This window comes from Eucyclogobius newberryi, unplaced genomic scaffold, assembly GCF_026437365.1.
Source record: "Eucyclogobius newberryi isolate DKJ021-1_F unplaced genomic scaffold, fEucNew1.0.hap1 SCAF_14, whole genome shotgun sequence".
Taxonomy (NCBI): domain Eukaryota; kingdom Metazoa; phylum Chordata; class Actinopteri; order Gobiiformes; family Gobiidae; genus Eucyclogobius; species Eucyclogobius newberryi.
In genome coordinates, this window is record NW_027315768.1 from 21,459,371 (window position 1) to 21,477,342 (window position 17,972).

The 17,972-nt window shown below is 38.7% G+C and overlaps 3 protein-coding genes across 3 annotated transcripts in view; 1 reads left to right on the forward strand and 2 right to left on the reverse strand.

Moving 5' to 3' along the window:
* Nucleotides 1-2,697: 2,697 nt before the first annotated feature.
* Nucleotides 2,698-4,200, reverse strand: epsti1 (epithelial stromal interaction 1). Its single transcript, XM_072444058.1, has 5 exons — nt 3,876-4,200; nt 3,453-3,511; nt 3,105-3,188; nt 2,954-3,027; nt 2,698-2,850 (listed from the first exon to the last, which is right to left on the reverse strand). The coding sequence occupies exons 1-5, from the start codon at nt 3,992-3,994 to the stop codon at nt 2,734-2,736; spliced, it is 453 nt and encodes a 150-aa protein (XP_072300159.1). The 5' UTR covers nt 3,995-4,200; the 3' UTR covers nt 2,698-2,733.
* Nucleotides 4,201-4,507: 307 nt separating this feature from the next.
* idh1 (isocitrate dehydrogenase (NADP(+)) 1) lies at nt 4,508-9,272 on the reverse strand. The gene is made up of 8 exons (XM_072444935.1): nt 9,129-9,272; nt 7,693-7,984; nt 6,606-6,708; nt 6,360-6,537; nt 6,139-6,290; nt 5,643-5,783; nt 5,398-5,560; nt 4,508-5,197 (listed from the first exon to the last, which is right to left on the reverse strand). The coding sequence occupies exons 1-8, from the start codon at nt 9,248-9,250 to the stop codon at nt 5,104-5,106; spliced, it is 1,245 nt and encodes a 414-aa protein (XP_072301036.1). The 5' UTR covers nt 9,251-9,272; the 3' UTR covers nt 4,508-5,103.
* A 2,970-nt stretch (nt 9,273-12,242) lies between these two features.
* kcnh3 (potassium voltage-gated channel, subfamily H (eag-related), member 3) overlaps nt 12,243-17,972 on the forward strand; it is a 107,827-nt gene continuing 102,097 nt past the window's right edge. The window contains exon 1 of the mRNA XM_072444936.1: nt 12,243-12,599. Coding sequence (XP_072301037.1) covers nt 12,524-12,599 — 76 coding nt within the window. The 5' untranslated portion in view covers nt 12,243-12,523. The remainder of the gene's footprint in view (nt 12,600-17,972) is intronic.

Below are 17,972 nucleotides of genomic sequence, written 5' to 3' on the forward strand. Positions count from 1 at the left end.
CACAAACGAGAGCAGCAAACACAATATGAAGTGGACTCGCTGCAGTTGCATGAAACACACTTCTACACAGCTGTGAACTGTGGCCCCAGCTCTGACCACAAGCAAATTATGAGGAAACTTATTGAGCTCAACGCCAGTCTAATACAAGAGCACATTTGGGGGATAAAACTCAATGATATTTACTTAGAAAACAGCCTTCAAAGTCAGGCATATCACAGGGAATTACAGCAACGCCTGTTTCCGATCCTGCAGCCAAGTTATGGGGCTTGACACTGAACTCGAAGACCAGTCAAACAAGACTAAGCTTTTTGCTTCAGACACAACCAAATAATTGTACAAGCGGCGAATGCAATAAGCAGCAGCACATACAGTGTTTGCAGCGGCTTCGTTCATGTTCCTTGAGGCACTTCTGGATGGCATTTGCTGCTGCATTCTGTCATACGCACTGTAGAAAAGATACATATGAGTAATATTAAAAGCAATAAGAACAAACAGACAATGAATCAATGTAGTATTTTTGCTTTTAAGTTATGCAAATGTGTGAATTCTATTGGAACGTATTTGTCTCAGTTGATTACAGATTATTTAGAGTGAACCATGTGCTAAATAATTCTATTGTATTCCTCAACGTTTTCTTTGTTTATTCATGGTCTTACGTTGATTTACCGTCTCCTGCGTTTGTTTTACTTGTACGACATCCAAAGACACTCCTTGACAAAAAATTTTTTCTCCGAATCTGCCCCAGGGTGTAATCCAATAAAATGAGTTAACAATACATTACAGGTTGGTCTGACTAATATGACATGCCTTTTATGCAATGACACTGACTCTAAAAAGTGGCTGTATCGCTCAAAGTTTGTATATTTACGAATAGAGAAACATGTTTTTTGCCTCTATAATTCCACATCTAACTCATTTCCTCATTCCACTGTAGTTCAGAGTTCTCACTGATGTATCCTGGCTTATTTATATATCTGAACTGGTACACCGCCTCGAGCTAGAGTTTTATAGTTTGAGGGTGTGAAGTGTATTTGCCTTTACGCATACCACGCTGCAAAATTTAATCAGTTGTCTTATAGGTAATTTACTATAACGTAAAGAGGAATTTGCTAATTGACCTGGATTATGGAAACTATCTCTAATTACTGGACCTATCCACATGAAACAAAAACTGGCACAAAGTTCAACAAAAGGGATTCCCCCCTCCACAAAAGCTTCAAAAATTGGTTCCATTTGTTCAACATGAAAGATGAGATTGTTTAGGATTTTAAGTGACTCAAGATCATAAGTTTAGATATTCGTCCCTAGAGTTATAAAAGCCCCTGTCGTTTGTATCTGCGCTGTTGCATAGACAAATAATTATAGGTCAGTAAATATTAGCACTAATGGAAGATCATTGTATTCATGAAATATACACACATTATGTCATTTCTATTATTATTATTATTGGTGAAGAGGAAGTAATGAATCAGAATAAGCAGTGATGTGGTAAGAGGAATATTGCGTCTGACCTCCTCTGCTTCTCAGCATAAAGCTCCCTCTTCTTGTCCTCTTCTTGTTTCTTTCTCTTCTCCTGTTGCTCAGTCTAAAGATACACAATATTATTATAGTACAACATAAGTGAAGACAGATGGTTTGTCTTTTTTTGTTTGTTTAGTTTATAGTTCACCTTTATTGTCATCGCTAAATGTGCAACTAAATTGAACCTCATGGCATAAAAAAACAATTAAAAAAAACATACAAAAATTACAAAGGCAATTAATTTTAACGTGCAAACCCTTTTATGACACTGTGCTATTTTTGCATTCTGTGATTTTACACACTTTGAAAATTGTGTAATCGCCTGGTCCCTTGCTTTTGGCACAATGCAAAAACCTGTCAAATCTCTTCTCTTTTAAGACATAAAAATGATTGACACAAAACACTTTAGAGAACTACAATTGTGTACATTTTTACAAACGCAGGCCTTATTTGTACAGTTCTACATGGGCCACCGCCATTGAAAGACTTCCTTTAACAAAAGACAGTGAGAGGGAATTGCCCCAGGGCCACATCTGGACAGACTGTGCTCTAGCAAAGAGACTCACCACTGGAATAATCTTCTGACAATAAAAGAATATCCACCACTAGCCACTTTCAAATATACATTTTACACTGTGGATCAAGAAAAAAACCTGTGAACGTCTGTAATTGTCTTCTGTGTTGTTACCTGTATAACACAATTAAATGAACACATGTCAAATATTCACTGTAACAGGCTTTGGAGAGAAGCAAAAGGTTTATCTAATAACCTGAATTATTAATAATGGAGTGATATATTTATTTGTCTATGGGAGTTTTTATTTATTTATAGGAGATCTTCTACTGAAAGTGTTTTTCAGACTTCCTATAAGTGATCTGTTCTTCTGTATCTACCTCTGTATCTACCTGCGTTGCACCAATGAAATTTCCCCATGTGGGACAATAAAGGAATATCTTATCTTATCTTATCTTATATATCGCGCACAAGCCAAACACACATTCAGGTGAATATTAGCTATTGCTAGACTCTACTGACATCTAGTGGCCGACTAAGACACTGCAACATTGAACAGCACTGCAGAGTCCCACCATCAGCAGCTGCAATCAGGTGAATTATTGTGCAGCATTTGTTGGAATATGAATCCTTATCATTAGTGTTTCAGTCACCAGATTCCAGAGGTCACATTTCTTTATGGGGAAAATGAAACTAATCTAATCTATTTTGTTTTGAATTGTTTCTTTTACCTTTTTTCTGTGTATGTCTTTTATTTCCTGTAGTTGTCTTTCCTCCTCTTCTTTCTTTCTTCTCTTTTCATCCCCTTGCTTCATCTTGGCACAGAAGATAAAACATGACTCACCCATCAGATCTCACCCCGAGTTACCGTGCATCTCATCATCAGGATTGGAAAGGAGCAGAGCAAAAATGTTTTACCTGTTTCTGCAGTTTGATGTTGCGTTGGTCTCGATTCTGCTGCTCACGAACCTCGGCCATTGTCCTATTTCCTCCTGAAGACATTATTTAACAGTATGATAGGAAGTAGGAGATAAGAAGGCATTGCTGTGCATCATAAGTGGTTATTTACCCAGTCTTGCAGGATCCATGTGAACAGGAGCAGATCTCTGTGCTTCTCTAAGTGTCTCAAGACTTTCAACCTCTCTTTGGGCCGCTGCAAAAACATTTGTGATGTTAGTGAAATAATAATACATTTTTTATTTATAAGCGCCTTTCCTAAGAGCACTCACACACTCTTTGGCACATCACTAGTGTCCACATGCATTTTTTGGCCACTTGCACAACTTTTGATTAAAAAATATAACACATATTTTTATACTTAATACTTTATGTTTTATATTTAAAACTTAACAATACTTTACAAAGCATTAACACATTAACATGAGCACAGGTTGCATGTTAATCAGTTTTGACTTACACTCTCTCCAGTTGTTTCTCCGGGTTTCATTAGGTGGGAACATAGTAAATCCATTTCCACTGAAAGAAACAACCCAACAAATGACCTCTAGAAAATGCATTTTAAAAATAAATACATCAAAGTGTTACACAGATACCTGTAAGAATAGTACCTTACTTAATTGACTATATTATATGTATTTACCCTCGTTGTTACTCAACATAGAAACTGAATGTTAACGTTTCCCATTGACATTGAACGTTTCATTTTCTGATTCAGAGAAAGGAAAGTGAAACTGAAAATGAGCTCTCTCCCAAAACACAACTTATCACTGTGACAGATTGTAGAATATAAACCATAAATGTGCAGAACTACATCAAATAACAGCCCTAATCAGGACAATGACATGAGCTTGAATTTGTTACATCTTAATAAAGTACTTACTATTGTGGCCCTTGTTCAGCAGCGCTGTTCCTGGCGGTGTTTTCAGATGAAGAGTCATTTCTTAGATGATTTGGGTCTGTGTTGTTCATTTGATCTCGTTGGTTCTGACGAGGATTCATGGCACAAAAAAGACTTGAATCGTTTGTCTGCGCTCCTTCTTCTTCTTCTTCTTTGGTGTTTTATAGCGGTTGGTATCTAAGTGTTACATTACCACAAGACTTTATATTCTTTAGACTTTATTCCAGAGCTGACTGTTCCTCTTCTTTTTCGTTTCCGCCGTAAATCTGAGGCTTTATTCTCTAGGCTTTATTCTTGTCTGAGCTCCTGCAAGTGTCGCTCCCGGTTCAAGTCTCGTCCTAACAACACCCCTAATGCATGTGGTATATGGCGCCATCTGCTGGACAACTGTGAATTACATAAAACAATATTTTTCTTTTAATTGTAGAGCGCAATAACATGGCCATTCCTCAATATAAAAAAATATGTATTTAATGTCTCGGTTCAAGCTCATTGTCTTGAATTGTTGTTTCTCTTTGAGTTTTTGAACAGCCAATGAAATAAATCAAATGACCGATATGGCGTCGTAAAACAACTTATTATTGTGATATATTGGTAAAACAGCACAAAATAACTAAAGTTTCAAAAACCAGTTTAATTAATCCACATTTATAGTTTTGTTATAACCACACAGAGATGGGAGGACACTTTTATGGCAGGTCATGAGTTACGTAGTCCTACACACTACATTTATCTAAAACAAATGATGAAAGACAGTTTAAAAGCAGGTTGCGCAGCCATGCTATTAATGCCTTGTCAATAATCTTATTTGCATGTTAATATAAGTATATTACATTATATTTTAGTATTATATTTTCAGTGATTGTATTTTCATTAGGGTTAGATCAATGCACGTTTGCTCAAATTTGAAGCAGACAGGAAACAATAACATGATTCTAATAAGGAATTGCAGCATGTATTAAAATACGTTCATTGTTTAGCATTTGTCACAGTTATGAGGTACTGCATGTACAGGAAAGTTTGGCCCAAAGTTGTCAAACATGTCTTCTCTCTTCTTCAGGACAAGGCACTGTGTTTGCTGAACAGGTTTCTTCTCCGTACATTAAACAGCCTCACGAGTTGACCTCAGGCTCACTATGAAACCATAGCTGGAGGAAAGATGTTGATGTGTTGATTATCTGGATGTGTGCGCTCCTGTGTTCGTGCCCAATCACAGCTTGGGCTGGTTGGCCATCTTTGCCTTCAGGTTCTCAGCCAGTTTATCCAGAAATTCAAAAGTGTTTAAGTAGTCAGCACGTGTTACACTGGAAATACAAGAGAGCACAAGAAAGCCACTTATTAAATTGTATAACATATTTTTTTGTATAACCAATCTTCCAACAATAATCTAAAGAGGTAAGTCATAAATGTACAAACTACCACTCCTTCGCAATAGGCTTCAATTTCAGATATTTATAACATCTATGCTCATTTATACATGCTCATACACATGTATTAAACTTACTGAGACAGTCCTTTAATGCAGATCGCCAGGTCTTTGGTCATAAAACCAGCTTCAATAGTTTCAATACAAACTGCTTCCAGGGCTTCTGCAAAATACTTAAGCTCCTTGTTGTTGTCCAGCGTGGCCCTGTGAAGCAAACCTCGTGTCCAGGCAAAGATTGAGGCTGTAAAGACATCCAAAACATTTTTTTTTATGCGATAATAAATGAGGTGATAACAAAACCTTCAGGTCATAATGGTTGTTACCTATGGGATTAGTGGAGGTTTCTTTGCCCTGCTGGTGCTGCCTGTAGTGGCGAGTCACTGTCCCATGAGCAGCCTCGGACTCTACTGTCCGACCATCAGGACAGATCAGCACACTAGTCATCATACCCAGGGAGCCATAACCTAAAAGTATGAGCATAAAAGCATTGTGAGACTTCAAAAGTACACAAATATAATAGCAGTGTACAATTGTCAAAGAAGATAAACGTAGAAATGCCACACATAAAAAGGTAAGCACCAGGTCCTCCAGGAAACTGTAACTGAGCAGTCGGACTTTTTTTGTACATGTACATGTTTACAGCAGGTACAGTTTTTGTTTTGTACAGTTTTCAGTATTTTAGTTTGTACTCTCCACTGTTTATAATACTATACTTGTTACTTATTGTTATTATTATGTTTTTATCATGTCCCCTGCTTGACCACGCCATATATTTACATAGTGTGTGTGTGTGTGGCCACTACAAATGCATTCACTAACCTTGTGCAACAGAATCGGACTGTACATCCCCGTCATAGTTTTTGCAGGCCCAAATAAAACCACCTTCAGACTTCATGGCCTGAGCAACCATATCGTCAATCAGTCTGTGCTCGTACCAGATCTTTTTAGCCTCAAACTGAGCACGGTACTCTCTGGAAAGAATCATTTATTAGTTGAAAAGATAGTGTACCGATATTTTGAAAAGGAAATACACTCTTTACTTTTCATAGATTTCCTGGAAGATGTCCTTAAATCGTCCGTCGTACTTCTTGAGGATGGTGTTCTTGGTGCTGAGGTAGAGAGGCCAGCTTTTGTTCAGCGCCATCCGGAAAGAGCTGTGCGCAAAGTCTTTGATGGAACTATCAGTGTTGTACATAGCCAAAGCAACACCACCAGTGCCTACAATCAAAGCAATATGTCATTCACACACTCCTTTTGCCAATTTTGACCATTTACAATATTTTTACCTTGAAAATTATACACTAAATACTTGACTGGCGCTCCTTCAGCGGGCGTGTAAGTCATCTCAACTTTCCCAGGCCCAGGCACTACAAAGTCTGTGGCTTTGTACTGAAAGAAACAATAAAAGACATACGGGAAAAGATGAAGTCTCTGATTCAAGATTTGTATTTATTTAATGAGACAGTTTTTGTTCCAAATCTCCTTAACAAATGTTGAGTTTAACTTAATATTTGATGTTATCAGAGAATATTACGTAACCATCTATTCCTCTTTCCCCCATAAAGAGCGGTTGACTTTGGCACACAGCCATAAATTCCCTGCATGTGTGACACAGTACAAAGAACATCAATAAACAAACAATAATTATTGACCTAGTTGCTCTTGACGACACAAAATTGTTTCATTCCCACTCTAAATAAACTTTTCTCTTTCTTGTGGGGATAAGAGAAGAGTCAATCTGTGTTTTATATGTAACTTGCATTTCTGAAAATAAATAAACAATAAAACGAATTATAATCTTAGAATTAGTTAAGATCACAATTCAATCTTGAAGATTAGATAGATTTTAGCAGAAAGTAGCAGTCTTACAAACTTACCAAATGTATAATGAATAACAGCAAAGTTGTTTGCATTAATTAAAGGTGGTATGGACGATTTTTTTCAGCAAATTTTTTATCATATTTCCTCGTGGCGTGGATAAATCATTAGTCCTGCCACGTATAGATCATAAAACACACCTATCGCTCACCTGCAGCCGCGTCAGGCTCGTCCCCACGTTTCCGCGTGCCTAAGCGCATGGATCTATCATAATATAGTTCCCTCAGTGTACGGGGCAAAATGAAGACGGAGAAAGACAGTTCGAGCTGACGCAGAAGTGGACAGAAATCTACGGGAGACGAGCGATGCGATGCGCTCCGTTGCGCTAATAAACAAACGCACGTGTGTGTTGTATCAGTCCACACGGGGGAGTGCGCATGCGCACTTCCGCCTGCGTTCTCAAATCGCCGAAAAATCGTCCATACTGCCTTTAAATGTATGATATAATTAATTAGAAAAATCATTAGAGGTGTAAGTTATTATTACTTATATTACCTGATCACCGTGGGCGTGTCTGCCGATGATGATGGGCTTGATCCAGCCGGGCACCAGACGAGGGATGTTCTTGCAGATAATGGCCTCTCTGAACACTGTCCCTCCCAGAATGTTCCGGATGGTCCCATTGGGGGAACGCCACATCTGCTTCAGCTTGAACTCCTCCACTCGATTCTCATCTGGGGTGATGGTGGCACACTTGATCCCCACGTTATAGCGACGCACTGCCTCCGCTGCATCTATGGTCACCTGGTCGTCTGTTGCATCGCGATTTTCCATGCCCAGGTCAAAGCTGTCAAAATGTAAGAATATATGTGTGAAGACAAACTTAATAATGAACAATAATGAAAAATGTAAGTCTTAATCATAGTAAGGTGAAAAACGTCTTTGCCAGCAACAACAACAACAACAACGACTATTACGCTTCATTAGTCACTGCAGAAGTAATGTCAAGTTTGTATGTTTAAAAACACCATAAAAAGAAACATTTATATAAAATTGGCCCGAACTGTGCAGCCTCAAATATTTTGATTCTGAGAGTTATGTAAATGTCCTAAAGCGCTATGGTTCTTCTGTTCCCCTTGTGGCTACACACTCTATTGCCTGTTATGTGAGTTCAATAGTAGGACTTTGTAGGCAAGCTAGGAACAAATTGTGCAATTGATGGACTGATAAGTCATCAGACGGCTTCATTTAACTAAACCTGTCAAACTTGGATAGAAAAAATCAGTTAAACCCCATGATTAAGCTGGAGGCTATAGCTTCCTTAAGAACACATTGTCTTTGTTTGAAAGTTACTGTGATCTTTCACCCAGATCAGTTCATCGTGAAAGCCAAGCCCATTCTACAATTTACAACTAAGAAAGCTTTGAGTAAAGAGACATTATTTTCACATAACATAGCCTCATTAAAATAGTTTTTTAATATATATATTGCAAAGATTTGCAAAAAATGTTGTTGCTGTAGATGTGGGGATTTGCTTTGTATTTGTTATCCAGGCCAAATGACCACAAACAGTGCAGAAAGGTTGTTGCAAAACCTATAATCTGATTATTAACTTCTACAATTATTGTAAAAAAAGATTCAGTTGTAGTCATCTGGACTCAGTTTTAGAAACTAGTACTACACGTTTTAGAAGCTACAACTGAACCTTTTTCTACAATGGAACACTCCTGGAAAAATGAGGGACTACACAACCTATATATAATTATAAGAATTGGTTATGTATAACAAATTCAACATCTTTAACCCGCTGCATAGAAGCAAAGACGTGCCAATTCTTCTTCTTCTTCTTCAGTGTTTTATGGCAGCTGGTATCCAAGTGTTACATTATGGCCAGACTTCTTTTACAGAATGAGCATTATGTCCCCAACTGTTCCCTAGGCAACCACAGCAGCCCACCTGACAGCATGGGACAATTATACCCGTATGTTTACCTGTGCATGTCCAGCTCCAGGTAAGGGAAGACGAGCTTCTCTTTGATGAGCTCCCAGATGACCCGGGTCATCTCATCTCCCTGCATCTCCACCACTGAACCGGCCTTGATCTTCTGAGACATCTTTGAGGCTGTAACAAATTGTGAATACTTTATAGATGAGCTATTATTAAAAAATCATCACAAAAGTATCTATTGAATTCATCTATCCACGTGGTTACTTGTCGGAAGCCTTTCCTAAAAGCAACTCTCTTCTCCAGTGAGCCAGGACTTGATTTGAAGTATTAGGTTGCGCTCACACTTATTTGGTCCTAAATTGAGCCCATTATAGCCCTGATGTAGACTTGGGTTGATTCAGTTCTGATAGTTTTAGTCCCAATTTTGATCATTTATTAGTATATAATAATAATAATAATATTGTTGTTACTGCATTGCTTCAATAAATAAAAATACAGTTAGAGCAATGGATCAGCACTCTATTGCTTGAAAAGAGTCTCGTGATCCTCTAAGCCTGGAGCCCTGACCAGAACAGGTTGTAGCATGACATTTTAGGGCCACTTCTTGGGTGAATGGCCTACGTGTGTAGATAGTGGCATGATAGGGAGGAGACTAACTGAACCAACAGGAAAAAAGCAGCCTGTCAAGTGAGCTAAAGCTAGAGTGGCTTAACAGGGACAAAGACACACAGAAGTATCGAATTACACAATGGATGTAGTGTTTCATGCGCACAATAGCGGTATAATCCCAGTTTATATGTGCGTTATTAACCGATGCAAGAACACTCTGCAGGCTGTCTAATACAAACGAGTCAAAATATTTATAATAATAATAATTCCACACAACATCGACAAATAACATCCAAACGTTGGAAGCCTTACCTGAAATAATGTGCAGATACAGCTGGAAGAGGAGCGGAGGCAGCGGAGGCTCTGAATGATCCGAGGCTAGAGAGCTACGCTTCCTCCTTCTCCTTCTGCAGAGAGTGCGGAAGTGATCTTAGCCAATCAGAGAAGATTAGTAAGAGTATCGGCCAATCAGAGAAGAGGTGGAAGAGCGGCGGCCAATCAGAGAGGCGCTCACCACCAGCATATATCCACCCCATTGTTATCTCTGGCTTTCTCAGAGCTCTGTTGTTACAAATAATTATGTTAATTCACTTTAGTCCTATCTGAATTCTACTGTGTTGGGCTGTGTCCTCCTCCTTTTGCTCCTTGTGTTTTTAAAGACCACCTTCACTGGTCAATTCAAGGCTGTCTTGTATCGTGTTTGTACTATACTGGCCTCTTATTACTATCACTTCCACTCTGGTATGAGAGAACACAAGTTAAATAATATATTTGTCCTCAAAATGTTACATATAACACAAAGCTGAAACCCAGGAGTGGTGCCCTAAGCCCTGTACGTTTTAGAGAGTAGAATTGTTTGCAAGTGTTCCAAGTGTTCAATTATTTTAGGACAGTTTCATACTAAGGTTCTGACTCACTACATGGTCAGTCATTTTAGTTTGGTCTTCAACATCTGCTTTTCACACACTGTGAATCTTGTCTTGACTCAGCCTGACTCCAATCCACTCATTTTACTGTCAGTTTGAGTCTTGTCTGGAGCATGTCTAAAGCAACACTGCAGATCCACTGCAACATGCACAGTTTAACCTGCCCACTGACCTGGTGCAGGCCTAACCCTAAATATTAAACACTTTCAGCACCAAACTTCTTTGTAGGAAAGTGTTTGTGAGGTTTTATTTGGTTGACATGAAATGTACATTTGAAATCTGTACTTTTAACAGTATGTATTATTCCTGTACAAAACGTCTCGAAACATCAAGCCCATTTTAACTGAACAAACAGCCCATATTTGCTTGACAAATTAAGTTAAAATTGCAGGGGGTTTTGGAAAGTGATGAATGTCGTACTGCTGTTGTGGTTTTAGACATTACAAAAATACATTTAATTGATTATACATTTAATTAGTTATGGCCATAATCATGTCAAAGTTATGTCAAATCTCAAAAGATTTGTCAACTTAATTGTTCTGGAAAAGTCCATGATGTGAAAAAATAAAATTATTTCCAAAATTGCTGATAGTGTTGTTTCTTATGCCTACAACAAAGATTAGATTAGAATTTGGACTAGGCTAATTCTGTGTTCAAGCCTATCCTGGGAATGAGCCAGCACGAGCCTGCAGGTGTGCACTAGCATGCAGGGAATGATTGACACGTGGCTGTCTACTCGGCTGTCCATGCCACGAGGAAATGAGACTCTGACCAAAAATCCTTCATTCAGCCTTTAAGTTTGCTTATTTAGAACAGGCCTACAGCAGGCCTGTTGGCCTATTTACATGTATTAGATTTTTGGAAGTTTAATAACATGATATTGTATATTTATGCCAGATTGTTGGAGATTAATGCAATTATACTATATAATTATAATTATGCTAAAGTTGGGCCTAATGTGCGTGTCTAAACCTGCAGTAGACCCCACTGGCCAGTAGAGGGCAGAAAGTCACTACTCTAAGCAGATCACTCTTCTTTTCAAAGTGTGGAGCTGCTCAGTGCCATGTGGTCCTGAGGAGGGAAGAGAACAAAGCAGACTCCGATGGTGCTCTGGGTAAATCCTTGTCAGAATATGTTGAGTTTTGAGCTAACAGACACGCATTATTGTATTGCATTTAACGTGCTCTGGTATATTTAAAAAAAGTAATTAACGTCTGATAATGAAGCTAATACTCTTTATTGGGCTATAGGACAGCTGCAGCCAGGATTGTGTGCATGAATGGGGCTGTGTTAATAATTAAACACAGGGGTCTCATCCGGGGCACGGTCGCTTTTCCCCCTAAAAGCACCTCTTTGTTGTCCCTCGTCTCCACTTTGAACGCACAACGTGAAGACGTGAAAGGAGTCACATGACTGTGTTGTGCTCTCAGTTGTGGTGAGATCCACGCTGGAGTGTGTGCAATGTGCATGTAAGACCTGTGTGCAGGAGGAGAGAGAGGGACGAGGAGGAGCTCTAACACTGACTCCACGCACCATCAGCATCAAAACTTGCAGCCGCTCCATCCTCTTGCTCCATCCTCTTGCTCCATCCTCGCTCCATCCTCTTACGCAGCAAGTGAGTGAACGAATACCTGCAATTTCATTTAATTTCCCAATCTCCTCCCCGTCGAGTGGCGCTCAGGTGCAGCCCGCGGTTGTTGCTCGTTCTCCGCTGACTTGATTATGATCATAACCCCCGCGGTGCCAAGGTGGAGTCACCGCGCGTATCTCGGATCGGTGCGCTTCTCCAGGGGCTGGGATGCGCACCGGGCACCTCTCGGTTCCTTCCGGGTTTCGGGTCTGAGCAGGAGTCCAGCGCGGCCGCGGGGCGCCGGAACAGGAGGACCCAGTCGACCCGGAGCAGGATGCCGGTGATGCGGGGGCTCCTGGCCCCGCAGAACACCTTCTTGGACACCATCGCCACCCGCTTTGATGGCACTCGTGAGTAGCAGACACGCACACACTTTGTCTGCGCGATATTAGAATGCAACAAGTTATTCATGCCAAAAAATTAAAATTCAAGTTGTGATAATACATTTTTAAAGTTAATTGGTGCATATTTATCTGCGCGGTGCATGTCAAGTGACTTCTCTCACCAGTTTTAACACTTGCTTTGGTTGCCTGCGGCAGAATATTGAAGGAAGGGTTGATTGACCACACTAGGGAAAAAGCTATAACTAAAAGTACACAGTCACATTATTATTATTTGTATTAAGTTCTTTGGTATAGGCCTTTTAGCTGTTGTGATTGGTCCAGATGTGCACTTATACAATGTGTTACCATATTCTTCGGCCTTAACCATTTGCTTTTTTGCTGTGCATTTGCTTTATTTTTTATTTTAGCTGACATGTATTTGATTAATGCTTGTGAATATATCCACAGCTGCTGTTACATTTATACCTGACATGACCACAGCCTGTGTGCACTGTTGCTTTGGTCTATTGTATCTTGTAAGATGGTGCTATTGGACAAATCATATCATTGAAAAAAGAGGAGGGTGTGACCTGTGTTGAGCTTTACCAGTGGTTAGTGCTGATTTGGAATTTGAATAACTTGATGGCAAAAATTCCACATCATAAACAGCCTCATTACGTTTTATTCAGGAGGCTTCAAATAAAAAAGAATACAATCTAATTTCCAGGGTTGGAACCACACACCCACAGCAAGATGAAAGAAGATAATGGCAATTGTTAAACTATCAATTCCACCCACTGATGCTCAACTAGGCATGTCACAATATTAAAGTTTAGTGTTACGATTATTGTGAGAAAAAACATCATGATTTAACGATTATTCACGATTAGGGGACGGTGATCATTGTACATTTTTTTTCATTCCCATTGCCTACATGTTACTTTTCCTCAAGTTTGTGACCAACTTTACAAAATAGAATTTTCTGAAAGACAAAATAAAGTTACATTTGCCAAAAACATCCAGCTAAAAAGTTTTTTATATTTAGGTCTATATTTTGGACCATAGGTTGATGTAAAAATACTTCTAAAATCGTCACGATTATTATTTTCTGGTTCTTGCAATTATATCGTGACCTGAATAATCACGATTGTCGACAAATAAAATAAAATAAACAAATAATCTTGACTAATAATGCTCAACTGTATTATTATTTAATTTTTAAAAAAAGAAGTGTATTTTTTACGGTTAATTGCAAATGGTAAAAACATTCCTATACATCAAACAAAGAATAAAAGGATACATTTTGGTATGATTATAATAATGTTACAATCCCCAGTCCACCCCCTGCACTCTGTCAAAACCACACTATGACACAATAGCTTTTCATGATGCACCCGCCATCTCAGTCCATAGAAAAGTCATCGCTGTAAGCTATGCTATTTTCTTTTTCTATGCCACAAAGCAGATCTACCATTGGTGCCGATAATTATACATCACCAGCAGTGCATGTGCAGTCATTGTAATTAACTAGCGGGATGTCAAGAATTCATGGTGCCCTTTCTGGTTGTCAGTGAAGGGGAGGATGGTGTGGGGGCGAGGGCTGCACTGCCTGGAGATCTTTCCATTGAGAGAGTTGGATTGAATTAAGTCAAACGTAAGCTTTTAGCATTAGAGTAAATAATGAGACATTGATTTGCCATTAATCCATCTCTCTTGAAATCATTATAGCTATTTTCCAAAGACTTCATAAACTATTCAGTATGCTTTATTATTTTGCTGAGTTAGTGTCCATGTAAAACATAAAAGTATGATACTAGGTTCTGTATCTTTCACTTGTAATCACACAGTTGCGTGTTATTTACACATTTCTGCATTTAATCTAATGTTTTGTTGTGGATTTTCAAAAACTTGATGTGCTTTAAAACTTTTTAATAAGCAATCGAGTGCTGAACATAATTTCCTGGAGGTTATTTTTGGATTATGAATGACCCGTGTCTGTGGCACAGCAGATTTTTATGCTACAAAAGACAAACTTTGATTAAATAAAATACAAGGACATCAGGTAGAATTTATTTTCTCAATGCTCTACATCAATTTGTGGACTTTGGCTAAAGGTAGTCCATCTATTTTACCTAACAGAGAACTCCTTAAAATGTCTGATTAAAAAAGCATGTTTTCACCTCTATCGCTTTATCAATATGATGCTGCACATTATGTAAAAAACAACAGGTACATTCAGACATCGTAACTTCTGACTGGTGAAATTAATTACATTATTAAAGATAATTGCTGGATTTACACGCTCCAAAATGGACACACACACATTTCAGAAGGGACAAATTTAATGACTAATAGTAAGTCAGGTCAGTATCTATCAGATTTATCCACTAAAAAAATGGCTGTGAATGAGACGCAGGCATTTATGGAAGCGAAAACTGACCCACGTGCTAAGACTATGTTGGTTTTACACTTTTTACTGAAAGGTTTGGTGTAACAATTGAAGATGGGTCTCAGAATGATGAATGATTAGGACTGTGGCCATGGCACTTTTAATTTAAAACAAATTTAAAACAAATTATTCTATCTTTTAAATGGTGAAAAGTCCTCATAATGTGGACAATAACAGGAAGCCACGAATAGCTTGAGATCCAGGCTGGAGCTCTCTGTAATTTTCTATATACAGAGACTTGTCCGTCCGGTTACCGGCTCCTCCCCCGCGTCTCAGGCCAAACTCAGACAGAGCAATCACGGTTGTTGATTTCATGACGCATGGCGAATTAACAAGGTCATTGGTCATCGGTCATCGAACTGAAACCTCTCTCAACTCATATTAAAAGCGTTTTGTTCTTGACTCATTGATTGAGTTCTCTGTGTTTTTTTCGTAAGCAGCCATGTTTGTTTGAGGAACCATGTGTTTTTCTGATATGCTGAAAGGCCTGTCATAGTGTTAGTTTGGACTGTGAGAGATAGAACTGTACTATATGTAAAATATACTTAAACTCAGTGGTTCTCAAACCTTTCACACCAAGTACCATCCTAGAAAAGATTTGACTTTTTGATACCACTAGGTTTAACAAGGTGGGCCTGTAAAAGTACCGTAGTATTTCAGGGTTAAACTAGGGCTAAAATTGGACTACATCATTGCTACAGTAGATTAGAACTGTAGTTTAGTTTATTTTAGTCTTTATTTTACAGGAACCATGTACAAAATCATTCATCTTCAAGAGAACATTTCATCACAATTACAACACATTTCATTTTATTATAACATTTGCTCAGTAAATTACACTTCCCAATTTCTAAAATTACAAAATTAGTTCAAAACACCACTGATTATCTGTGAGGTGCTTTTTTCAGGTTTTGAGTGAAGTTGTGAATATCTACAGACAATTTCAGACTCTAGGAAGTTGATTCCACTGTTTTTGTGACACTGTTACACATAACTACCTCTTTGAGCAAACTTTGAGCAAAGCCTGAGCTTGTTGTCTCCCACATAAGTTTCTGATTCTGATCGCTGCAGGCTTAAGACTCCATCATCTCACTCCTGACTCTTCAGGACTATTCACTTGGGTCAGACATAGATCTAAATAATTGACCAGGGGTGTTCAATATTGACAAAAAGGAATATTTTTTGGGAGCATCGCAATAACAAAATTCAGATGAGATTATGTCAAACCAACAGAAGTCTTTGAATGTATTAGTTGATGTTTTATTATCAGACAAATGTGAAATGTCTGTAAAATGAATCACAAAAGGTTATGTTTTTTTTAAACTTAAGCTCTTTTTGGAACACTTTTCACCTAAACAACATCAAAACAATATTCAGTAAAATTTCGATATTTGTTGCCCACCTCTAACTGCCCTTAAATTGGAAAACCCATCCTTGCATCAGAGCGCAGTGTGACATCACAGCCGCTGAATCATACACTTGTTAAAAGGTTATTATTTATAGAGGCGCCTCATGAGAAGCGTCGCAGCCAACACCTTGTTCATGCAGCAACATTCACATCGTTTTGAGATTTGAACATTTGTTAAATAGCTCAGCACTCAGGCCTTTTTGTAACCAACATACAGCGTGCACAAGATGGTGAACCAGCCTGACAGCTTAAACCTAAAGCACGGTTGATCAGAGCCTCTTTGAGAAGGCAGCAGCTGTGTGGCAATACAAGTCAATTGGCCCATTAATTGAGTGGGACTCGGCCTGAGCCTAATCAGGTGAGCTCTCCTCAGCACGAGATATGTTTTGATCCATCTTCGCTGTAAAGTAAAACGGCATAGCAATTGTCTGTCGGTTTGATAGTCTTGAAATTACTGTTGTCAAGAAGGAGTATAGGATTTTCTGTGGATGCCTGTGACAAATGTGTGGGTGATATTGACAAAAATGCATATCTGAATTTGAGTATCCCAATAACAATATTCACTTGCGATGTCAATGCAATAGAAATGTGTTAAAACTCATCTTCACACTTTCACATGGCTCGCTTTATCTTTAATTCAGTTTCCCATGATTCAAAGAGAGCGTTATCAGATTTTGATTGATATGAGACGTCTGTAATATTTGTGGATTGCACCTCAAGCAGTATTTGACATTAGGATAGACAAACAGCTTACGCATTACGCAATTTCCCATGCCTTTTCTCAAAATATACGCCTTTCCAAGCTTTCTTTTCCACTGCACCCTTCTTCAAATGCCACTGTGCGCATACTGACTTCATTATCATCTTCTCCAGCGTCTGTATGTAACATAACACACTCTTTGTCTTTAATCCCATTAACTCAACTCAAATTAAAAACCCTCTCTCTATTCAACAGCTTTGATAAGTGTCAAATTATCTCCCATCTCCCTCTGCGCCTCGCTCACTATTGTCAGGCCTCTAGAACGCCGCACTCTCACCCTCCTTCTGTTATTTCCACTGCATCTACGCACACTTAAGTAAGAAAAATCCAGTTTATGGTTCGGCGCGGTGTCATATAAGCCTGTTGTGTAGTATTCATGTGGTTGCAGTAGAAGCATTGTTTTGTCTCAGGTGTGTGCGTCCCCTGTGGCGTTAAGTGGCACTGCCTATACCCCCCAGGCATCAGATTCAGGCCATTTGTGGTGTTGGCAATCTCCATCTTTTAGCTACAGATTACAACGTACGAAAGAGTGTAACTGCGAGTGTCGTATTATGGAAGTGATATAGGGTGTCACAACTGTAAAAAGCTGCTGAAATGGTTTGCACAAGGGATAATGTAGGTGGGAATGGTCCCATAAAATTGGGTTTAAATCACTGCTTGACTCTCTGCTAAAGCCTTTTAGAGTAAAAAAAATAAACCCTACCTTGAATTGAATTAATCTGTAAGCAATTGGCTGCGTGGTGTAATCTTTCAACATTTTACACACATGGGAAAGCTAAATAA